This window comes from Semicossyphus pulcher, unplaced genomic scaffold (assembly GCF_022749685.1).
Source record: "Semicossyphus pulcher isolate SPU_LCO1_2020_fin unplaced genomic scaffold, fSemPul1.0.p SCAF_19, whole genome shotgun sequence".
Lineage (NCBI taxonomy): Eukaryota > Metazoa > Chordata > Actinopteri > Labriformes > Labridae > Semicossyphus > Semicossyphus pulcher.
In genome coordinates, this window is record NW_027211692.1 from 12,352,515 (window position 1) to 12,378,119 (window position 25,605).

General features: G+C 44.8%; 1 protein-coding gene across 5 annotated transcripts in view; it reads left to right on the plus strand.

Moving 5' to 3' along the window:
• Positions 1 to 25,605, plus strand: part of schip1 (schwannomin interacting protein 1) — a 49,523-nt gene that overhangs the window by 7,087 nt on the left and 16,831 nt on the right. Inside the window, exon 1 of one of the 5 annotated variants that reach the window (XM_069668090.1) lies at positions 2,678 to 2,861. The exons of 2 other annotated variants lie outside the window; for them this stretch is intronic. In XM_069668090.1, the coding sequence (XP_069524191.1) occupies positions 2,757 to 2,861 (105 nt within the window). In that variant the 5' untranslated portion in view covers positions 2,678 to 2,756. Of the gene's footprint in view, positions 1 to 2,677; positions 2,862 to 13,553; positions 13,851 to 20,934; positions 21,382 to 25,605 lie in introns of those variants that run through there. 2 more of the 5 variants (XM_069668092.1, XM_069668093.1) reach the window with 2 other exon arrangements.

Genomic DNA, 25,605 nt, shown 5'->3' on the forward strand with positions numbered 1-25,605 from the left:
TCTGTAATTTGTTTCTAATGAACTCCGCAGTCGCGTGGCAGAGAGGGGCCCACGGGGAGCTCGAGCACACATGGGGTAACACTATCCCTAAGCCTCCTTTTAGCTCGGCACCCCTGAAAGGTAAACAATAATATTATTCTCCTGAGCCGGTCTCGGGTTGAATAAGGCACAGATGGGGTCAGTGTGCATGTATGGCTGACCGAGCTCACTCAGAGATTTACCTGTGTGTTGTTGCATATTGGAAAAGTATTAAATCCATGCCTGCAGGCTACTTCTTTTTCAATCTGGGAGTGCACACACCCAGACTTACTCATACAATTTAAAAACACCCCATGGGCAAAGTGTGGTTATAAAGATAGGGCCTCTGCCGAGACCTGCAGTAGCACTCCGCCTTCAAAGTGCAGAGAAGAGCTCTCTCTCTCTCTCTCTCTCTCTCTCTCACTCTCACACACACACACACACATTCACTTAACTCCTCCGAAACATAAACATTTATTGCAGTGTGCATAGTGAGAGTGCAAAGTGCACAGTGTATACGTAATTTTGAATCCTGTGAAAATCAGCAGGTAGATTCAGTAATGCCTCATGACATCACATCTATGACATCCCTAATTTCACACAGCAGAGCACCAAGAGTAAACACATTGCCCCCCGACAGTGCTTACATGTTTTCTTCATGCATAAATATATGAACTCTATGCACTGTCAGTCACAACATTGATTGACAGTCTTGTCTTCTCAAGCATTGTCACAGCTTTAAAGGTGACTTTCATCTAACGACGTCTGTGGCTACAAAGACGCTTTGTGTCTCAGAAAAATATATAAAACATTTAGCAAAACTGGATGCATGGAGTTTAACGAAAAGGTCTGTATCAAGTTGCATTATGGGACTTGTAGGATCTTTGAGTTGACTCATATTAGGAAATAAAAGTCAGTATATGGGGCGCTGGTTTAGCTCAGGGGTGAAATCATGCGTCCCATGTGCAGAGGCTACAGTCCTCGATGTGGCGGCCCGGGGTTCAACTCCCACCCTCGGCCCTTTGCCGCGTGTCATCTCCACTCTCTCTTCCCCTGTTCCCGACACAATCCACAGTCCTCTCTCTGTCAATAAAGGCATAAAAGGGCCAAAAAGTAATGATAATAAAAAAAAGTCAGGATGCATGGGCCGAGAGGGGGGGGCACACCCTAAACTGGTCGCCAGTCAATCACAGGGCTGACACACAGAGACAGACAACCTTTCACCTACAGGCAATTTAGAGTCCTCAGTGAGATGGTGGAGAACATGCAAAGTCCACACAGTCGTCTCGTCTGAACTGGAATTCAACGCATCAATTTTGACCGTTTTTATGTTTTTAAATGGGGCCTCCAACTTTATGTAAATATGATACAAAAATTATGGAATTGCTGTAATAAGAAATGGCTTATAACAAAGTTATTACGTAATAATAACTCTTACTGAATCATTTCTGTTCTGTTTGGATACATGTGGCTATTTTCCATTTTTCTGTTTCTTGCTGGGCTGCACGGTGGTGCAGTGGTTAGCACTGTTGCCTCACAGTTAGAAGGTTCCTGGTTTGAATCCTGGTTCGGACGAAGTGGGCCTTTCTGTGTGGAGTTTGCATGTTCTCCCCGTGCATGCATGGGTTTTCTCCGGCTTCCTCCCACGCTCCAAAGACATGCTCGTTAGGTTCAGTTGTGACTCTAAATTAAAGGTTGTCTGTCTCTGTGTGTCAGCCCTGTGATTGACTGGCGATCAATCCCCGTGTACCCCGCCTTTCGCCCAATGACAGCTGAGATAGGCTTCAGCTCCCCCTGCAACCCTGAACAGGATCAGCGGTGTAGATAATAGATGGATTTTTCCCGCTGCCAGAGGAAGTAACAGGTCCATGAGCATCTACTTAAAAGGAAAGCGCTGCTCAAACACGACATATAAACAATGAAAAGACCACAAGTGTGGAAAAAACACTGAAGGGCTGTGGAGAATAAAAGGATGGGAAAGAACGAGTGAGAGGTTAGAGCAAAGAGCAAAGGCACAGAGTGGTTTCTCGGTTTCTCTCCCTCCACTCCACGCTCTGTGATTATGTGCGAGTTCAGCAGTTGAACTGTGCCCGCCACCCTCCCCTAACAACCTAACTACTACCTTCGCCCGGCGCTACGTAGAGGGAGAGAGAGGGCGAGGTTTGGAGAGGGAAGAAATTGTAGGGTTTGAGAGGCCTTGAGTGCAGTTACAGTGGATAAAAATAAGCACAAACAATGAGAGAGGAGTCAAAACTAGAAGTTAGCTCCTCCTGAGCGGGGAAACAAAGCAGGGAAGAGTTTGGGGTAGAGAGTGATGATGAAAAAGAGCAAAAAGAGAAGGTTTGTGGGGTCAGATTTATGGTTAAAGTGAGCCAAGAAGGAGCGTAAAGATCTGGATGCAAAGTTTATATGGGAGCAAAGTGGGAGGGGCTTAATAGTCAGGGGCGGGGCTTCTTCCAGGTGTAGAAACGCCCTTTGAAGCTCCAGTGTCTGGTTCAGCCCCTTAGGCTTAACCACTGTTCCTCGTGTGTGTATGCGCCGGTACCAGCTGCAACTCGCCCGGCCCTCTCACACACACACTCCTCCTTACACACACTGCCTGCACTGCCTCTGCTTTAAACTCATACATTTTTCTGTCTCCCTCATACACACACACACACGCGCACACACTCACCTCACTAAATCAAAGGATATCTTTCTCCTCTCATGGTTTCCTGACAGTCCGCCGGCGTTGGTGGATGTTTTTCTTTTTCCTCACCTTATGTTGTTTTTTTTGTAAGTGGAGTATTTTTCAGCTCAGCTTAACCTTGGATTCCTCACAGCACGTCGGGCACTTAACTCAGGTAAAGCAGAACATCATTAGCTCCCTTTCTGTTCAGCACATTTCTTATACATGTGATTTCTCTGTCGCCAAACTAAGACAAAAGTTTAGATTTAAAGTTCGATAAACTGTACAGCAAAAGCCTCTAAATGTGATTATAGCCCAGGGCGCTGCATTCCTCTGCTGTCACATGTTGCCGTTAGACTTTGTGTGTAACAAAGACTCGACTTTTAAAGTGTGTTTCCCAACAAAAAGTAGAGCCAACTCCACATCTGTCCATGCATCTCCCCTTCAGAACTACATTCTGTGTGACCCTCTAACAAAGAGCAGGTTCACGCAGGCAGCTCTCTGACCATATGTGGGTTGCTGAGGGTAGCCCTCGTTGTTGTTTTTTTCTTCCTTTTCTGGCAAAGAAAGAAAATCATCAAATGTGCAGTGCATGTGACTCCTGTTTTAAATAAGCAAAGTTAGTGCTGCACACCTGTTTTGAATGTTCCTCTACCTCGAGGTGCAGAGAAAGTGACACAGCGAGCCGAGCTCAGAGAGCGAGCTGCTGCAAAATCCAACAGATCTTCTCTCTTATCTTTGTATTGCGTTTCAAATGTACACCTTTATTTAGCAGGTGACTGCATCCACGTATGCTCTTCACTTGCACCTGCATGGAGGAAACACAAAAGCTTTCAAATGCAAAGAAAACAGACCGGCAACAAACTGTTTACAGCGTCGTTTAATCTGCACTTGGAGGACATATTGAGATGAAATAAGAACCGGCAGCATGCTCTGTGAAGTTTGGCTTTGCACCGGCCAACGACTGTGGTCTCTCGCTTGAAGAACAAAAGAAAGGCAGAAGCAAAACATCAGAGCAAACTACCTTAAATGGGTAAAATTAGATTTGCAGGCCTGAGCGGCCAGCCACTTAGCTCACTCTTTGTTGAACATGCTCAATCCAGCCAAGTGTGCCCCACAGCCAACTGTGTGCCTCGTGTCGCAGGCAGCCAAAATATACAGTAAAGCAGTGTTTGTTGAGTCTTGGTGGAGCCCAGTGTTGACCCTGTGACCTTTTAACTCCATTTAATTCCATTTTCCTCCGCTTATCTGGGTTCAGGTCGCGGTGGCAGCAGGCTAAGCTAGTTAGCCCAAACGTCCCTCTCCCTAGTAACATTTTCCAGCTCCTCCTGGGGGATTCTGAGGCGTTCCCAGGCGTCCTCCAAGTTGGACTTGCCTGGAAAACCGCGCCCAGAAGGCATCCTAATCAGATGCCCGAACCAGCTCAACTGCCTCCTTTCCATGCGAAGGAATAGCGGCTCTACTCCGAGCTCCCTCTGGAGGTCTGAGCGCCTAACCCCGTCTCTAAAGCCGCTTTCCCGCTAACAACCGGCTTTTTGCTTAATGGGAAAGGTTACAATCGTCATTCAGACTCGGGTCAAATGGCTCTGCAGCTGACTCGGGTAATTATCGCCTCGGCTCCGATCGGCATTGATGGGAACTCAAAACCCAGGTCTACACGTTAATCTCCGCCCCCTTTCCGGCGCGATGCTACTCTCCATCTGTAACTTCTGTGACTCCTCGTCATCTCAGCTTCAAATTCCGCCCGTCTCCATCCGAGCAGCGCTCGAACATCGTTCCAAATTTGTCGGCACTGAGGTTGATAAACAGACTAGGAGTATACTCCACTGGCAATGGGAAAAGAGACAATCGTTATCTATAAGCCAGTCTTCCCGGGTCTGAAAACCTGCGTCAATGCGCCAATTTCGGTGGGAAAAGGGAGCCCAGACACCCTTCGGAGGAAACTTACTCTGGCCACTCATGACCATAGGTGAGGGTTGGAATGTAGATCGACTGGTAAATTAAGAGCTTCGCCTTATGGGTCAACTCCCTCTTCACGACGACTGTCCAAGATACTTGAATTCTTTGGGAAGAGAGGTACTGCCCCAAGCGAAGGAGTCGACCTTTAACTGTGGTTGTAACATGTAGTCTTCTTTACCTATGTTTTTACTAGAAGGGCTTCAGATTGACATGCATTGACATACAGATAGTAACCATGAGAATTCAACACATCAACAAGGAATGGGTCATTAAGTTCAAGGCAGTGTGTCATCGTTTAAAGAGCTCTTATCTGGTGTCAAAGTACAGTTTAAACAGCCGACTGATAATCTCTCCTCTTCTGCACTTGTCAACAAACACAGATCTGCTTGTATGTTTGTTTGGTCAATACGGTCTCAAGATTTCACCTAGCTACTGATTTGGAGTCAGGCTGGGTGCATTGTGGGTAAATCAGGTAGAGATGCTGCTGATTAGAGACACTGTTTGAGGTGGGAAGCAGCCTCCAGCTACACATTCCTCAACTCTTTGTCGTATTGATCATCTCCATTGATACACACAAACACGCCCTTCCTCTGATTCCTCACAACCGTGATTCACCGACGTCTCAGAGTCGAACCCCTCCTCAGCTCGTGTGTCATGGAAGTTAGCTTAGCCTCATTTTACTGCGCCGTTTAAAATCTCCACCTTCTTTTCTTCCCGACTCCCCCCCTGTCCTTCATACTGTCCCCACTCCCGGCTAATTGTCCTCTTCCTCAAGCTGTCAGGAAGCATTATACCCTAATGTTCTCACACAGCCAAAATACAGCAGGAGACCATTCCCCTCTCTCTCTCTCTCTCTCTCTCTCTCCCCCTTATGAAAACTATCAAAGAGGGGCGCGGGGCCGTGAGTGGCAGAGCGTGCTGCGGAGGAAATGGGGATTTATGTAGCAGCGAGGAGACGGCCTCTAATGTTATAACTTCGTGTCAGTCCTCATACCGCGCAGTCACTACAGAGCGGAGATGAATACACGCACACACACACCAATCACGCACAGGCGGGTTTAAGGTTTACTGCGAGACGGCAACAAAACGAGAGCGAGGGCTGGAAATTGAGAAAGAGAGAGACACAGGGTTTATGTTTTCCAAGCAGTGAAGGATTTTAAACTCGCATCCATCACCTCTCCTGTCTGCTGCCGGGAGAATAAAAGGACTGAGTCACACACACACACACACACACACACACACACACACACGCAGAGGCCTGTGTGTACGAGCGAGCACGGACATGTGTGCTCATTTGGGTGGAGCTGAAACATGAAACAGGGCTCCTCTCTGCTCCTAATTATACGGTTTGTGTGTGTTTTTGAGTGTGCGTGTGTGAGAGAGTCGGATAAGTGGGTTGCGAAGTCGGGGCTGTTTATATCGCGCTAAAAATAAAAGGCGTGTTTAAATCACGTCGACGCACACCCACACAGAGCCCAACAAACCAGGAGTATTTTAGTCTCTGTGAGTCTGACTCTGTGTTATCTAAGTTCATGTGACCGTGTGTGTGTGTGTGTGTGGGAGAGAGACGCACACACGCAGAGAGGGAGAGGGAGAATTTGTGCCAGCTCATGCAGAGAGCTTCATCTGTTGCTGTAGAGAGAACAGAGCTCTTTTATCTCCTAACATTCTCATAACACCAGAATAATCATAGCATCAGACTAAAGAGAGGCTGCAGCTGATGCTTACTTTCTTTATCAGGTAACTGTGTACTTTTTAATATGTCAGAAAGTAGTGAGAAATTGATGTTTGAATTTCCTCAGGCCTGAGATCTTCATATTGCATTGTTCTGGTAATCAAATGATTTAAAAAAGGGCAGCATCTATAAGTTATCAGTTACTTTAGTGACTAATCAATGGATCATTTGGGGGCTTTAAATGTCTGAATCTGAAGTCTGAATTTTTTACTGTGACAATATTTTGTTTGGTTCAAAGCCCAAAGGAATTAAATGCATGATCCATCCATCATCTTTAATGCGGGGGGGCTGGAGCCTATCCCAGCTGTCATTTGGCGAGAGGCGGGGTTATACCCTGGACTGATCACCAGTCAATCACAGGCCTGACACACAAGCCTCTTTTACTCTGTCAGTTCAAGGCCTCTGTTACGTCTCATCTTCTATGTAAAACGCACGGAGGGGGAATGGTGGGGCAACGTTGTTCCGTCTCTGAGACGGCAACGGAGGTAGTAACACCGGCAGAGGGCGTGTGTGTGTGTATGAAGCATGCCCTGTTTGTTTAAACCTTGTGCACATTTTGCTTCTGCGACGCTGGAACACGATGTAAAAACTCGCATTTGGGAGGCTTTACGGCATCATTGCTCTGACCAAAGTAAAATGACAACGGCGGCGTAATGGCAGAGCTATGTTACGGCGCTGTGGTGGAGAAAAAAAGGCTATAGAGACAGACAAACAGTCACACTCACATCTACGGGCAAATTTAGAATCCAAACCGAGATTCAAACCAGAAACGTTCTAGCTGTGAGGCAATGGCGCTAACCACTACACCACTGTGCAGCCTTAAATGTATCAAATATATGAATATATAACTAAAGAAAGAGCTGGAATCAGAGAGAGTTTAAATTTTTGCTTGAAAATGTATAATTTTTGTTTATCAAGTAGTTGCTAAATTAACCAATCATTAAAGGAGGGGGGTATGACAAGCTTAATATTTCAATCTGTGATACCTGTGTAGTAGCTTAGCATCATTTACAGTGAGAAAAAACTCTCGCCCTGGTGCTCTGTGCAGGCCCTCATACAGCCTCTGCCTGAAATGACTCAGTCAGCTCTGTCCCTTTAAGAAACCCCGCCCCTACAAGCCCGCTTTCTTCTGATTGGCCAGCTCTCTGAAGCTCTGTGATGTCACAAAGTGCAGCATGTAGAAAAAACTGTCTGGAACCTGGCGTTCACAGCAGCCTGCAGACTGAGCTGAGAAGCCTGGGGATTACTCCAACATACTTTCACCTACAGATTTGAAACTTCACCCACGTTTAGTCTGAACATCCAACATTGTAACATTATATATATATGTTGATTGATCTGTTGATTTATGGTTATTTTCCACATTTTCATGACTTCATTTTTTTCTTTCCTCACTTCTTTATCTGTAGTCAAGACATAAAGAATCACAAACAAACTCCTGTCCGTCTCAGCTGCTTGGTATTCGCTGCAACTCACAGCTCCTGATCCTTAATGCACTCTGTAATTGGCGGTCAGTTACTCATTTACTCGTTTGATCCACACATTTGTTGATGCATTTAAAAATGTGGAACACATATTAATACAGCCTGGTGGTCACAGCAGGCTCAGCCTTTCCACCAGCAGACAGTCCTCATTAGAACAACCTCTAGTGGCGGATCATAAGACCGAACACACACGCACAAACACACACACACACATGCATGCATGCACTCGCTGGCCTTCCACATCAGTTCCTCCCTGTCAGAGCGAGCTCATTACCGCCAGATCCCCGGCCCTCACACTGAGCCGACCTGCTTTGCTATGCAGTGTTTTTTACACTGGCACAAAATGTCAGCTCGCTAAAAGCATCTGTGCTCCTCTCCGCCTGCTGAGAGGGAGAAGGAAAGGAGGAAGACGGAGGAAAGCGGTGAAAAGAAAGCAAATGTAGCCACACTGAAAGGCCAGAGAAAGAGAGGAGGGATAGATGGCACGGAGGTTGAACAGAGAGAGAGAGGGCAAGCTGTTTGTGGGAGACGGGGGAAGAGGCGTCGCAGCTTGAAGGAGAATCCTGAATTTTCCATGAGCTGTGAAGAGTTGAACATTTACCACCAACAGCATCGTTTCCATCGCTCTCTGCACTTGCAGGGTATCTGTCTATCATCAGCCACAATTCCTGCATCTTCAAATATGTCCACATCTCAGCGTTAAACACACAGAGCCCCCCATGAGTGTACTTTTGATGCTCCTTCAGTACGACGCACACTCTCAGCGAGAGGCACACACACAACAGCCATTCCTCCAGCTCTGTGCAGGCATAAATTACACACTGCTGTTGGAGTTTGGCACTAGAATCAGCACGCAGTAATGTTTTAGCAGAAAGACGCTCTTTGCATAAATCTTTTAGTTCTTAGATTTGCACCTCCCAGACGAATATCTCACAATGTGGCCTGCGTGTGTGTGTGTGGGAGGCTAAGCTGCATCGAGCCAGCCTGTTGTCTCCTCCTGTCTCCAGTTAATTATCTTTGTTCTGAATCTTCCTCCTGCTCATTTAGGCCGCTTTTATAACCACAGAATTTGTTGTTTCTTGCTGTTTAAGATGGCTTATACTTCAGTAATTGTAGAATCAGGGGCTTCGCAATGCAGCCTGGGTGATGTCAGACATTGTTTTCCTCTCTGGCGTGAATAAAAGACCTGCTGCCTCGGTCCCCACCTGTGCAATGACTCAGATTGTAACCTTGACAACCGTGTGAAGGTCAGCAGGGGGGGGTTGTTTTTTTCGGAGTGACTGCTTCCATGGTGATAGAGGAGAGAATCTGGGGTTTGCTGTGGATTTGTGTATCAAAGCACGGCTCACAGATGTTGGACATCAAAGTTTTTATCTCCTGCTGTGTTCGCCTGCACTTGCCCGAGCGTGCACGTGCACCACGCTGAAGAATCTGTGTGCATTTGTATTCAAAAGGGAGAAGCAGCAGGCTTTAGTGTGTCTGAAGCTGTAAAGATCTTAATCACATCATCGATTCACTGCTACGTGGAATTGGATACTTCTTTGATGTTGTTCACTCGTTAAGCCTATAGCCCCACTAAAGGCTGTTAAATCTATATAAGCCATTGTTTATATAGATGGACGACACGTCTCCATCTCTCTCATTGTACAAAATTGAAGCCAAAACACCCCCTGTGACGGGCGTTGCCATCTTGCGATGGTGATGTCATTTGCAGCCAGTGCCGCGCAGTAGAGATCGGCGTGTGTGTGGCCGTAGGCACTTCCGCTAACAAAAACACACACTTAACTTAACAGAGAAAAAAAACAGTGAAGATCTTTTTAACAGCAGAACAGCTTCTTGTGTTGGTCTGAAGCAGACGTTCACAGATATGTAAACTTCAATGACTGTAGTGATTGTTTTAGTTACGTCTCCTCTCCCCGTTCCTCCTCTACTCTGCTAATCCAGAACAGATCGGCTGCAGGAGCCGTATTTGTCAACAGAGCTGTCAATCATCCTTTTTACAGCATCAAATAACTTATTAAAAATAAACTTGTCAGAAAAATCTCGGACGTAAATCGGCATGATAATAACAAACTATAATGACAGAAACCATGTTGAGAAACATTTTGTATTTTGATTTTATGGTTTGACTCATGTCCCATCTGTTAACATGGAGGAGGCGGGCTTTAAGACCTATACTGCAGCCAATCAGCAGGGGGCGCTCGACATGTTTTCGCTTCACTTTTAGGGAGCTGTCATGTCGTCCATATTTTTATACAGTCTATGTTTAAAACGAACAACTTCTAAGCTTGGATCTGTAACATCATCTCTCGTCTCTTATAGAGAATGAATCATACTTAGTCATGTCTACACATAGAAACAGACTGCAGGGTATAATCAAGGTGTGGAGGAAAATAAACAGCATCACCTTGAATGATCAGTCTTATCTGTATAACACTATGACCTTGAAGTAGAAGGCCCCTATCCTCGCTGACCTTAGTCCCCCCCTGTTTAAAGAGTTCAGGTTGATTACATCTTGCGGCAGATACAGTTTGCCAAGATGCAGGACCAAGAGGCCCTGCTGCTACTGGCCTTTTCAATAACTTCATGTCATTTTTATGGATTGTATTTATTGTATATATTTGAGTGTTTTCTGCTGGCTGCACACCAAACAGCCCTTAGGGGATAGTAAAGATACTTTGACCTTTGACCTTAGACTATACTTTTGGAAAATCTCTCTGCAAAGGCTTTCATGGGGTTGAATTTGTTTTTACACGTTAAAGTGAAGAAGATACAGTATTTATGTGGTGAATGAAATAAGAAAGCTTTGGTGAGACCTTCGACCACGTTGACCTTCTGACCCCTGCATACCGGACCAATCACTGCCTATAGTGGGCAGGCTTGTCAGATTGTTGCCTCCCTCCAATGCTGCTTAACTATACAAAAACATGAATTTAAAGCGGACTAACATCTGAGAAGAAACACATTTTAAGTCTACACTTTGCACCATATTTAAGAGTCTCCATTACAAGGCTGTTCTTGGGATTTGCAGGCTGATTCACTTGTGCATAGTCCAGTAAATGTCTGTTATGTGGTACCAATTATTAAGAGATTGTCGATCACTAGAGGGCAGAAAGTAGACACCAAAGAATTAATAATAATAATGCTCTAATTTACTAAATGAATCCAGCAGAAACACAGCTACATACCAGCTGAAATGGGGAAAACAGATACAGGATCCTGCCTCTCTTCCCAGCTCCGTTTTAGTCCCTCTGCTCTCTCTCACTCGGCTTTACAGTTTTGCCCCTCCTTACCGCACCGCCTGTAAACTCAGCATCAGCTCTCGAGTGCTTTTACAAGGCCCCGTTTGTAGCTTTCACTGCAAGAGATACAAGTTTATCACAGTTCAATGTCACACACAGATAATTATATCCAAGGTTACAGTAACAGGACGGGCACCGCTCCAGCCCCCCGCGCCGTGTAGCTGGGCACCACGCTGAAGGCCGAACATGAGCCAGGGGTGCGCGGGCCGGAGCTGAGAGATCAGAGCAGGGAGCGCATCGATCTGCTTCCATCTCATTAAACACAAGAGTGGGATTATTGGGGAAAGCAGCGTCACCCAGCAGAGATCAATATGGGATAGAGAGATCGGGATGGAGGTGTGTGTAGATACCGTTGCCAAAAAAGAACAAAAAGGAAAGCTGGAACAGATGATTGAATCGCACCGGGATGCAACATTCCCCACATTCTGCTTTAATAGAAGTCAATGTAAGAAAACCAAACACATAATAACAGGCGGATGTGTACAATTTGTAGTTGATTTACGGCTTACTTATTAATCTTTTAATCAGTGATTTTTTTGTTGTTAACATGTTAATTGTTAATAGTTTAAGTATGAGGCAAAAATGCTGGAAAAAATGTGATTTCTAACTTTTCAAATGTGATGTTTTGATGTTTTTCTGTGTTGGATTTTGTTGTAGATTGAATATCATTTTGTTTTGAGCTGACTAAACTTATTGTAGAATTTAAAGTAATAATCTCAAAAATTTCCATGAAATAAATGTCTGTGAAGTCACTATCTATCGCTGAATGAGGTAACACAGTGGTGACTGAGCCTGTGGCCCACTGATGAGAGACTTTGCATTTGCAGTGTGTCATGTTTTTATGGACTGTGTGTCTGTGGTGACTTTTGTGGAAAAAACCCACAAGCAGCGTCCAGTTAGTGACGCGTTTTCCATCAGCCAGCAGTGGTTGGTCTGTCAGAGAGGGTAGGCGGAGCTAAGCAGCTGCTTTTCCGGTCTCTGCAAGTGTTGCGAGTAAACAGTAATCTACTATGGCTGAACAAACAAAGAAAAGATCGATGACTACAGATACAACTTCAAAAATAAGTGAGAATCCAAAGAAAAAGAAACAAACTCGACGCTCAGATGAAGCAAACAGTCTGAAAAGGAAAGCGACCGTCAGCGAGGAAAATCAGAGTTACAACCGGAGCCAACCGTGGACGTCACACATGCAACACTGTCTGGATATCTGGGAAGTGTGTTCCCGTAATTACCGTTTATCACCATAGGTGCCACCAAAGAGAACACAACTAGGATCTTCGAGATCACAACTTTAATATGTGTCGGGGTTTCCCGCTTTTTCCCCCCATTAAAGTAGCTTTATTATTTAAATCAAAAGTCTAAGAGGGTTTTTTATGGGTCACACAGAGTATAAGAACTTAGAGGACAATGTGGCTATAGAGATAAAACTGACTTTTCAAAACAAAATTATTCATGATTTAATAGACAAATAGTCTTTTAACCCAAACTATACCCTAAGTATATGGGATGATACCCCATTTCAAAACCCCGATGAAGAAGCAGGGCAAATGTTTACCCTTCAGTGAGATCAACAATGAACGGAGAGAGCCGAAAACAGAGAGGTGTGTTTATAACAGTGATGGGCCGAGGTCAGGAGAGAGGAGAGGAGTGAGAGATGGAGAAGGCAGAGATTATCTGCGTAGGTTGGCCTGCGTTTGGATTATAGTCCGGCCATCTGCCGCTGTTGGATTATAACCCTACAAAGAGACAAACAGAGACATGCGATGCCCACGTATAGTTTTAGACAGTCACCGTGACGACAGTGATGACACATTTTTGACTCAATAAAACTGCTATAAGTTGCAACACTTTGGTTAAAATCAGGAACTGTTTGAGTGATTAATAATTAGAAGATTAGACATCTGAGGAAACATTGATAACCGCGTCATTTTGTGGTTACTGAGTGTTAAAACCACATAAAGGGTTCGATTCCCAGCCGTGTTATGCAGCCTCCGGTCCTTATTTACCATTCACGCTGCACAGACGGGGATTAAGATAAAGGTGAATGGAGAAAGTCACTCCTGCCCTTCTCTTCCGCTCCCTCTCTGACTCTCTGTCTGGCACGACTCCATACGACTCCAGCGGAATGACACCCCGACCCTGACCTCCGCTGGCCCCCCCCCCCCCCTCCCTTTTCCACCGTCCCCTCTCTGCACACACTCAGCCCAGCAGCTCCTCCCCCTCTCCAGTCCGTACCAGACAGAGAGAGAGAGAAAAAAAAGCGACCGGGAGTGTACTCTGCTTTTCACTGCACCCCTCCCTCCCTCTTTTTCTCTCTCTCTCTCTCGCTCCTGTTCTCACACCCCTCCTCCTCGTCCATACTCCCCTCCCTCTCTCTCTCTCTCTCTTACGGCTTTAGGAAAGCAGCGATCAGACCCTGCCCTTCTCTCTTATAACAAACAGGCAAAAAGCAGAAACAGTCAGGAAGCAGAAGGAGAGACAAGCAGGAGAATTGATCTTCAGTAGTTTAGATCAAAGACTGGGTGGGATCCCTCCTCTTCCTCTTCCTCTCCTCTTCCTCACCGCTGGAATACCACTGCAGGGCTGGGAATCTTATCCCAGTCCCGCTCCTGATCCCCCAGCTCAGCCTGCTCCGCTGTAGGATGCTGTGAAGGATGGTCCACCAGGAAAACTGTGCTTACCAGGTAGTTCTTAGAGCCTCACGAAACATCACTTTCATTATTCTTTTGCCTATTTGATGTCGGTTTTGTTGTTGTCAGTTAAGTTTGTCCTCAATCCTCGGATGTCACGCTAAAATTCGGACATTTCTGCACATGTGTAGGACTCTGTGTGTGTCACTGCAGAGCTCTGTGTAGGAGTGTTTCTCTGCTTTTCCAGGTTACGTGATTGTGTTTTGCTGGTTGCTAAGAGAGCACTTGACTCAAGGGAATAATGTCCTACCTCCACTCCACCTCCTCCTCATTCACAGCCTCATCAATCCATGTCAAGGAGGCATGAGGTGTGCATGCATCTGCAAGCTTACAGTGTCACGACTGAACAGTGTGCGCAAATGTATCCTGTTTCATGTAGAGGATGCATGTAATCCAGCGCACTCAACATGGTGATAAAGAGAATCTAAATGTGAATGGTTGCTTGGAGGGGTTGTGTATTTGTGTGTGTGTTTATGTGTGTGCGACATGTGACAGCAGCGTCCCACTTTATCTAACGAGAAACGAAGCAGCCATGATTAAAGGAAGCAGAGTGCATCACAGCTGTGCATCCGCTTCTTTTTTTTTTTCTGTACCCCGGCTCCGCTTTAGGGAGGAAAAGTCTGCAATGCAGAGGAGAAGGAGTGTGGGAACTGGCAGGGAGGTAGATGAAAGGCAGAAGAGATGAGCTGAATATGCCAGGGGAGGCATTGACGGGGAGAAATGGAGCTGCTTCTTTGATGGGGAGAAGAAAGTGTCGAAGCAGGAGGAGATGTCAGAAAAAAGCTGCAGAGGAAGTGATGAGAAGGAAACATGAGGGTCCTTGAGACGGGTGGGCCTTTTGGGTGCACTTGAGTGTTTAATCAACATGAAATATGAAACTTGAGAGTCCAAATTCTGTCCAACATTTTCCTTTGGTTCCAGTGGAGTAGGATTTTTTGTTCAGGTTCAAAGCGGTATATTTAAGATTTTTTAAAAGCGTACCTCTTGTCAGTTTTCGGCACATCTTTGCAATGCTTGAATGTAGGTTTTTAAACTGCCCTCAGGTCTCCGGTTTAGGATTTTTGGTGTTAAAAAACCTCAAATCGTCGAACAAAACATTCGTATTAATCTCATTGCAAGTTCACGCATTTGCACTTGCATGTCAGGAGGGTGGATTTGCGCTTGTGTGCGGGTGAGGGACCAGTTGTGTAACAGGATAAAGATTTCCTGCCATGTTTGGTGGCAGATAAGAGCTGGAGCGACAGAAAGATAGAAGGAGGAGAGCAGCAGATAACCAGGGCCGGTGGAGACGACGGATGAGAGATGAAACAGAACCAGGAGAAGTATCGACGACGCAGGCCGAGCTAAACGATGGGAGAGAGGGGTGTATCGCTTTCTGAAGCAACTGAGATGATGCGTTATAGGTCGGATAGACAGAATAATTGACGTTGAGTATAAGGAATTAAAATTTAGGGAGATAAAAGTTAATTGATGACGTACTATTAAGGAAGGATGGAGAGGATAAGAGAGAGAATGAGAGCGGAACAGAGGGTTCAGCCTCTGATAACAGCGACTCTCCAGAGGCCCCTCAATTAGACTGGTAACCTGGCAACCAGCAGGCAGACAGCGCCCCATAACACACACACATACGTTGAGGGATGGAAGGAGGCAAAGTGCAATGAGAAAAGAATGGTGGAGAGGGCGTTTATTGAAGGAATAAAATGTAAAAGGATTCAATAGATTAAGTGGAGAAAGAGGCAGGGTGTTGTCCCTGTATTTGCTCCGTCTCCCGGGGCCATTCATGTCTTGGGGCTATTTTTGTTTTGGTTATCAGCTGCGTTGGATTTCTTCTCTTTTAATTAAGGTGTGGCCCTTGTCTTTCTGACTTCGGCTTTTGGCTGTCTGAAGCAAAGACAAGAGAAAGGGATGGAAACGAACCAGCTGTCCTTCCTTGTTTCCTCATCCCTTAATGTTTGAGGCGAGCTCCCACTTAACGTCACAAGCAATTTGCCAATTAAGTCACAGACCAATAACATGTCCATTTGACCCATAGTCAACCTAACCATGTATCGATTTAAGCCAAGTCCATTTTGAGCATGCCTGAGGCTAAAAGGAGCAAGAAAAGATTCTTCATTGAATCACAGGAATCAGCTGCTGCAGCCGCCTCCGTCATCCTGATGCTGCTCCTCATTTTATCAAGTGCATAAGTGATTTAAAAACACGCCGCTCTATAGTGCGTTTAGGTCTCAATATGTCATCCTGTTTGCAGATTCTCATGTAAAACTATAAATCTTCTGGTGCCGTGTCGCGGCAGCAGGGCGAGCGGTGATGGAGAGATTTATCAGCTTGGCCGCAGCGTGTCGTCCCGGCCTGCAGGAAGCTTGCCAAGGCCCCCGGGATCTCTGATTGAATGTTGAATCCTCTCACATAAAGCGCTTGTGTGTGTGTGTATATACATGAGGAGTTTATGCGTAGCTATGTTATGCATATGTGTCGACAAGCTTGTGCAGTTTTTCTATGCCTGACTGGAGAGGGCTAAAGGAGAGCTCCTGTGTCGGTGTAACAGTACACGAGGTGCGGTCTGATGAATTATAAATGAGGACTAACAGTACAGTAGATACCACAGATGGATCAGGCTGGAATGACAGACGTGATCGATAAGACTGGACAATAAACCAAATGTACTGGATTACTGACATTAAAAATGTGTCTAGAATACAAGGAAGTAGTTGTAACTCCAAGTTTTCATTTTAAATTACTTTTAACGTGTAAATTAAACAAAGAAAATGCACCACAGCTAAGGCGTATTGTTTAAGCTAGCTAGTCATCATTAGGCTAAATATTTCCCATCTGCCAATCTAGAGTTAGCACACAGATGAATCCTTGTATGAAGCAAGTATGCACTTAATTACGTGTGGTCATACAGTAATGAGTCCAACACATTCTCAACCCCAACTCATCAAATACCACAGCTTGGTCTGTGGCTTCAAATGATGATTTCAGATACCAAACTAGCATCAGTTTAGCACCTGCGTGGCTCCATAGTCAACTTAGCAAACAAATGCTAACATTTCACCTTTCATGACTTTTGGATGTGCTGTACTGATTGACATGTAGTTGGTGATGGAGGCATAGGCATGAAAACTAGGCTGCTTAGAGTTACAAGTGCGTACTTAAGTGCGTATGCTAGCTAGCCAACTGAAGCCGACCTTTGCTCTCTTCGTGCTACGTCACCTGACTTTAACACCACATCAAACTAAATTGTATATATAGGACAGCAGTCTCTTACATGAACATGTTAGTTGTAATGATATAGACTTAAATCACATTTACCAGCCTTATCAACCCATGTAGGCAGGGACATTAAATTAAGACAGACATGCAAGTAGTTTAGAAGAGTCCTAAATTCCACATTTAAAGATGTAATACTGTGTGTGTACTGTGATTTTGACCTTGTTTTACTTGGCAGTGATGATTTCTGCTTCATATTCTGAGCAGCGAGTCTGTTTCCTTTAAGACAGGAGCCTTACTCGATCCTAATATCAAACAATTTGCCAAAACTTCAGCCCCCTCAAACTCCGGCCTCTGTGTGAGTTAGTGGACTTCCTGTCGGGCCGCCCCGTGCTCCTCTTGCAACCCAATTTGTTTGGAACACAGAGCATCGCCATGGTGAAATTCTCACCATGTTGCTATGGTTGCAGCCCCCGTTATTTTCCTCCTGCTTTCCAAAATAAAGGCAGAGTCTGAAGCTTCTTTTCATATGTGTCCGTGAAAGTAAAAGCATGGACATAAAGGAGCAATGTTATAAAAAAAAAAAACAGAGTGATTGTGAGTGCATCACGAGTGTAGGTCCATTCGTATCAAACATATGCATGCTCACACACACACAGAGCGCCATTGGCCTTGGATCCCAGGCTTACAGGAGGTGCCAGGAACCCTCTCTCCCACAGTCACCCTCTGTTCACTTGGAACAATACGCCATTCTCTGTGAGCGGTTCTTTCTCTCTTTCTCGCCACCTCTCTCTCTCATTTGTTCGCTCTGTCAGCTGACCCACAGGGTCAAGCGTCAGAGGAATCAACCTGTGTAAAAGTCTCAAATACGCAGCTGAAAGTATAACAAGTTTTTGCCTTGTTTTTGTCAGCGTCCCGTGTGAGGCACCCATTGAACCCCACCCCTTATCCCTTCTATCCCATTTGAATCAGCTCTGACTTCACCTTCACCATGAAGTCAGCCTCAGTAATGAAGCAGAGAACCAGTCGGCCCCACCCTTCAGCCCCAAACAGGCCGCTCTCGCTCCCATCTAATACCACTTTTATTAGCTTGTGTGTACGGCTGCTTGCGTGCTGTATTGTCCCCAGCAGCAGCAGCAGTCCCGTGTGGGTGCATTCAAAAGCCAGGCAGACAATTCTCTGTACTCTACCCATAATCCTTAGGGATCAACACTGAATGAATCCCACTTCCTATTTTTTCATTTAACCCCTCTGTGCGTGCATGTGTGTGTGCGTGTGTTTGAATGCTCTTTGATGTTATCGTGCAAATGCATCATTCCCCAACTGTCTTCATCTCCATCTCCTCCTTGCCTCGCTCTCTCAGCAGAGTAACAGATGAACGTGACTCATTTTCATCAACATCGTTCGACGTTCTGTTCCCTCGTACATCTCTTCTCATCTCTCTTGTGCACCCTTTTGTCCTTGGCTGGCTATTTTATTTCTCATCTGATATCCTGGCTTCCAGTAAGATCTCTGACTGTTTGCTGTGATTCATCCTCTGAATCAGTCAGGCAGGTGGAGGTGTGATACTTGAAAGACAAAAAGAAACAGTACAGAAGTTTTAAAAAGCTTTCCCCTGCTAAAGATCGGGGTTAAAGTTATGTGGATTTCTGAGGCTTATAGAAGTTAGGAATGCACAGTTTTTGCCGGTATCTAATATGCCAATATTTTCCAACCCTTTTTGCCGATTGCCCATTTCAATACCGATGTATTAGGCACGTTTTTTTCCACCTAATTGCAGAGAATATCAAGTCTCCCCTGTAGTGGAATCGATATCATGCCTACTCTTATTGTAGTGGCCAAAAACTGCCATACCGCAGACATCTTGCACCGTTCTTCACGCTTGACAGAAGAGGCGTTGTATGTGTCTGATCACTCACGTTTCTGAGCGCACCTGAATGCAGCATCCCCCCGAAACACGACAGTGAGGGAGACATGCCCAGACTTGTTTACTGCATGTACTACGGAGACATCAGAGATCGCCGACGGACTCTTTTTATCGTGTGTGCGTCCCTGAATATGTAAGTTAGTTTTGCACTGATGTTAATGTTGCACTCTGTTAGCGGCGGCTTTGGCCACGAGTGTATTTTCGGCATGTTTAATGTTGTTAAGTCCGGTAAAATGATGAGAATGTGAGCTAACTGTTAGCTAGTTAAGAGTTGTGAAAGTTGTTTAACTTCTGTTCATTGGCTTGCGTTTCTGTGATTTTTAGTCTTTATTTGTATATTATTGATGACTTGCTCAGGCAATGCGCACACTCATGGCAAAGTCTATTATGCCCATCTCCAAACAGGATCTGTGGACATTCATACAATGAAAGAATGCCTTCTGGAGCAATTTGGGGTTCAGTTGTCTTGTGAGTGTAGCAGTCAGGGATCGAACCCCAACCTTCCATCTGCGAGACGACCGACTTTACCACTGATCCGCAGCCACACACAATCATACACTCATGGCTGCTACGTAAAGTGCCTCACGGTCGAACAGTACTAATAACATTCACACACTGATGGCTACGCGATTGGGAGCAATTTGGGGTTATGTGTCTTGTCCAAGGACACTTCGACATGTAGACTGCAGCAGTCAGGGATCGAACCGCCAACTGTCCAATTGATTGACAACCAACTGAGCCACAGCCGCCCCCTAAATGCCCTTTAAATAATGATTGCTGATATAAAACTGTTTAAAATTTAAAAAATAAAGCTTTAAATAAGTGCTAAAACAATTGATTTTATTTTTTCTTTAACTAATTTTACCTCTTTTAAAATGAAAAGATGCGCTGCTGTTCTCTGTTCATATCCTTGTACATTTATACATCTTCAGGATTTGGACTGTAGACAAGCATTTTCAAGATGTCAGCGGGAGCTTGGAAAATTATGATTGTGTTTTCACATTTCCTGACACCACATGGAAAACACTAAACCATATAATAATACGTAATATATAATAATTACAGTCATCAAACACTAATTTACGTTCCGTTTTAATCATTCCACATTACAAATGTGCCATCTCCCGTCTTGGTGCTTATGAATTATGAATTTGTTTCCACTTGGACATGGTAATGCTTTTACCATCCTCGCCATGCCGACCATTTTTCTGAGTAACCAGTTGGTGGTTTGTGTGTTTGAGTGAAGCCATGTTCCTCCGCTGTGTGATTCCGCGGCCGTATGTGGACATAATTTTCTGTCTGGGCGGCTATGACAAATATATGAGTCACGGGTCGATAACGTCTGGCTAAGATGAGATCATTACACACCGTGGAGAGCTGGGATTGAAAATGTAAGTCACTGATACCCAGCACAGGCGCTCTCTGTGTGTGAGTGAGTGACTTTGTGTGTGTTTGTGTGCCAGACTAATGGTCCATTGTGCGCTGTCAGGGTTTATTTAGCAGGCCGGGGCTGTGGGCCTGCTGCCTTTGGAGTCCAGACAGGGCGCTATTTTTACCTTAGCAGGAAGGGAGCACACTGGCTCTCCTGTTAGATAAAAACACACACTTTCCTCTCTATTTAACCTCAAATATGTAGGCTAATCTACATTAAAAAATAATCTGTCTTTAACATACTTACACTGAATTGTAAGGCATTCTAGAAAGGAGAGTTAGGAAGCTTAAAAAGAAGATTTAAGAAGGGAGGTGGTGTGAGAGCTGGTGTCCAGGAGAAGCTCCATAGAAGAGACACACACATGGGCACACACAACACAAGTACATAGTCATAAACACACACACATGGCTGAGGTGTCTCTTTCCAAACTGGTTGCGAGCAGCTGCTCTCCTCACGTCAGGGCGTGAAAAACGGAAAAAACACCAGTCTGTGTCTCTCCCTCTCCCCGGCTGTGAGAGGCCGCCCTGACCAGAGGGTGGAAGGTAGGGAGGGTCTAAAGGGGCCTTACCTCTGACCATTGTGCCTTCACAGTCCTGTGGGAGAGGCAGCACGGCACAGGAAACCTAAAGGAGAGAGTGGAAGCGCAGGGAAGTGAGGGAGAAGAAGTGTCACAACATGTAAGAGAAAGACGAGGAGAAGACACCAGTGAAGGAGGAGATTGTATGTCAGATTACGGCAGGGGTGAGCCGGATGGAAATATGATGTCTACTGACTGGACTCAACCGCGGGAGTCGGTGTGGACTACCCTACTGACTGGGGAATAGAGAGGAAAAGACAGGAAGATAAGGAGGGAGGGAAGGATGAGGGAGGCGCTGGATAATATGGATGGATGTGGTGGAGTGGATGATGTCATCAGGCAAACATCCAGCCTCTACCTCAGTGATGACTACAAAGAGGTAAAAGACCATGTTGTGTGTCTTATTCCATTCGTTAGTCATTAATTAATTGAAACTAATGAATGCTGAAGGCTTCTGGGAAATCTGTGCGGGCATTAGCGGTGGAATATTTAAGCAGATATATTTGAAACAGGTGATACAGCTACTTCTGTTTTTGTTTGGTTAATTAGTTGAGCAGTTAAGGAAGCACATTTATTCTCTTTCTTACCAAGAGATGAGAAGATAACTGTCATGTTTGTCCTTAAAAATACAGAGCTACATCCAGCAGCCGGTTAGCGTAGCTTAGCAACAGGAAGCCGCTATCTTCCGGAGCCGGAGTTATGTTCTGTACTATTTTGTTAGCCAGGAGCAGTGACTATCAACCTCATGGTGACGTTTAACCTTCAGGAAGTCACTGCTCCCAGCCAAGAAATAGCCCAGCACATTAGCCACCTCTAATGTGTCAATTTTACACTTTGCTTTGTCTACTTAAAGTTAAATTGAGTTGCATAAGGGCTGGTTGGCAGAATTTGTCTCCTTTTAAACTAGCTATGTCTCCCTGTTCCAAGTTTTTATGCTAACCTAAGCTAACCGGCTGCTGGCTTTAGCGACATACTAAACAGACAGACGCATATTAAATCTTCTCTTCTTACTCTGGACAACAAAGCTATTAAGCCCATTTCTTAATATCCCTTGTTGTTGGATGTTTTGTTTGTTGTGTGCAGCTACGATACAGGCTGATGTAATGCCTGAGGTTTGGGTATTAAAGTGGATACATATTTGGGGCGAAGCTGTGACATAATGGTGTCATAGTAAACAGGCTTTTATCCTTAAATCTGCCTCATTCTTCGGGAGGAAAAACAGACTCCTCCACTGAATCTTTTCCCACAAATCCATAGTCTGGCCTTCTCGCAGAGATAAAGCTCAAATGTCACTCGGAGACCCATTGTCCTGTCTCAACCCACTTCATGCTCCCTATCTCCCCTCCCTCCCTTTGTTATTCTCCCCCCTTTTCTCTCTTTTTATCCCTTTATCCCAACATAACCCTCCCCCACTTATTTTACCCCCACACACACACAATTCACAGCCTTGTACCTCTTGCTGAGTTGTTCTCTTCCGCTCTGAGTGACAGGAGCAGCCTTGCACTGACCTGAGGCTGAACTATATGAGGGGTCAGAGGTCAGGTCCCTTATCTGGGATGGAATGCTGCACTGCCTAGACAGACAGGTCTCAGATTGCAGGAGAGGGAAGACCATCTTACACGCAGGCACACAATTCTTAGCTTCCCAAGATAGAATATATTTTTTAATGTTTATACTTACTTGGACATTTCAGGCTTATTTGCTTTCTTGCCGAGAGTTAAACCACCCCTTGTGTGCGCGGTAAAGCTACTGCTAGCATCTGGTTAGCCTAGTGAAGCATGGGAAACAAACTAGCCAGGCTCTGTCTACCACCACATTCTTTGAGTCTTGCTGTCATTTTAAGCTTTCTAGGCTCATTGTTGAAGCCCCCTTCAGGAAGTCACTGCTCCCAGCCAAGAAATAGTTCTGCACATTAACCCCCAGAAACCCAGACTTTTAGTTCTTATCTTCTGTGTTGTATTTTTTTTGTTGTTTTGAGCTTCAGAGGTACTAGAAGGCAGATCCACTTGTTTCTTTATGTTGGCTACAAGCTCACCAATGCTAGCTATAGCTACATATTTAGGATAAATACAGAGAGTGATATCCATGTTTTCTTATGACTCTCAGGTTAAAAACGAATATGTGTTTCCTGGAACCAACCCTTGTCTGTGCGGTAAATATTAAGCTACTGCTAGCAGTTGGTTTGCCTAGTGAAGCATGGGGAACAAACTAGCCAGGCTCTGTCTACCACCACATTCTTTGAGTCTTGTTGTCATCAGAAAAACAGACTTTTAGTTTCTAGCTTCTGTGTTGTGTTTTTTTATTTGTATGGGTTTTTTGGGGGGGCATTTTTTTAACCATTAAGATAGAGTCTGTGAGCTTCAGAGGTACTAGAAGGTCTGTAACCATTGGACAGAGCTACCCAAGATATTTCCACTTGTTTCCAGTCTTTATGCTTAGCTAAGCTCACCAATGCTAGCTGTAGCTACATATTTAGCATAAACACAGAGAGAGATATCAGTGTTTTCTTAAGATTTTCAGCTTTAAAACGAATATGTGTATTTTCCTGAAACAACGCCTTGTCGGTGCGATATTTTAAGCTATTACTAGCAGCTAGTTAGCCTAGTGAAGCATGGGGTACAAACTAGCCTGGCTCTGTCTTGTTGTCATTGGAAAACCAGATTTTAAGTTTTTTTGGTTGGTTTTTTTGCATTTTTTAACCAACAACACAAAATATTTCCCCTTGTTTCCAGTCTTTATGCTTAGCTAATCTCACCACTGCTAGCTGTAGCCACATATTTAGCTTAAATACAAAGAGAGATCAATGTTGCTTGCAATTCTAAGCTTTAAAACGTGTATTCTGCTAAATTTGACAGTGTTTTTAAACTGATTTTACTTTAACTATATTTTCTGATGCAGTTTTAACCTAGCCTGAACATGTGTGTGAACTGCGAAGCTACAAAGCAGAGTCAAAACACACTCAGACAGAAGACGTGTTGACCTTGTATTTGTTTGTAGAGCTATGAGCTCAGCAGCAGCTCGCTGTCAGGCCTGGAATATATATCAGAGGGAAGCTGTCCCAGTTCTTACAAGCACACATGTACATGCGTCTCTCTGATGATTCATGTGAATAGAAATGTGGGTTGTACCCATAAAAACTGCGTGTGAGTGTTTGAGTGCTCATGTATGAACAGTAGGTTCTTGTACCCAGCCGGGGAGTGAGGTATCGGCCAGTGAAAAGCCTCCATTGTGCAAAAACGTGAGAGCACATAGTGAGGAATGAAGGGAGAGAGAAGAAAGGAGAAAGGGCTATTAATAAATGAAAAGGTGGCACATTTTATAGGCCAAATATTTTGGCATTTTTGATTTAAAAATGTAGATATAGTCAGGCGGCCAAAGGGGAGAAATAGAGTAAAGAAAAGGGCAGAAATTTGCAGGCATTTAAACACATCTCAGATCTTAACCACTAAACAATTTCCAGCCACACAAACCAGCAATTTGGGGGAGGATGCTCTTTGTTAGCGCAGATAATTAAATTCCTCTCCCTCCTCTAATATAGATTTTCAGGGTAGATTTGAGGGCTCAAAACAAGCACCCCGACGTCCATAGCCAGGGCTAAATCACCCTTTAGGCCTGCGGGTGAATGGCTGCAGCGCAGAGCCGAGGAGAAAATGTCTTTGTCAATGAGGGTTTTTCAGCAGAGGAAATTGCTTGGTGAATTTGAGGAAAAACACAAATTAGCGCGATTGTGTTTGCCCCCAATCTAATTTGGACGGTGCAGAGTCTGGCGCTCAAGGCCAGGAAATGAGGGAGGTGGTTCGGGCTGTCACTCAGCCTCTCTCTCTCTCTTGCTCTTTCCACTCCCTTTCCCGCGTGCATCTTAAAATGTAAATTTAAGGGGTAGGGCAATTTTCCATTTCATCATGTGGAAACAGGCTTTAAGATAATTTGCCATCTCTCAATTTTATTAGAAGGCCTAGTGGGAAAATTAAACTGTAGAGCACATTAAAGGTTCCGATCTCGTCGTATCAGGGATGATTTTGGTTTGTTTCCGGCCCGCTACATGCAAGCTTTGCATTTCATCCGCTCAGAGCTTGAAGTGAAAAGTCACACCTGGCTCAGGAGCACAAAGCAAATGGAAACATGACAGGATTTGATTGCTTTCTCTATTAAAGATGCAAGAAAAATCCATCTTCTTTGAAGTGAAGGAAGAAGATTTTGAGACCGAGATGAAAAAAGGAGGAGAGGCAGGCTCGTGTGTTTACAGCCTGTTTCGCACCTCCGCCTCTCAGTGGCCCATTCTACACCTTTGTAAATGTTTTATGGGCCTGCCATGATGACTGTTTTTACCACACACAGCCCACCCACACTCACACGAACACAAGAACACAAACGCAAACATGGTGGGAAACAGATGATGTTTATATAAAGACAGGAAGTTGTGTTGTTGAGCAGGTGTGGGGTGCAGAGAAGAGGAGTGCATGTTAATCCAGCTGCAGACCAGTGAAAGCTTTAGAGAGTGAGTTCTTTCCCTGTTTATCATGAGAATAAAATGTGTGACATATACCCCTTTCCCTCCTGAAATTAGCGTGTTGGCGCAGGTTTTTTAGACCTGCTTATAGAT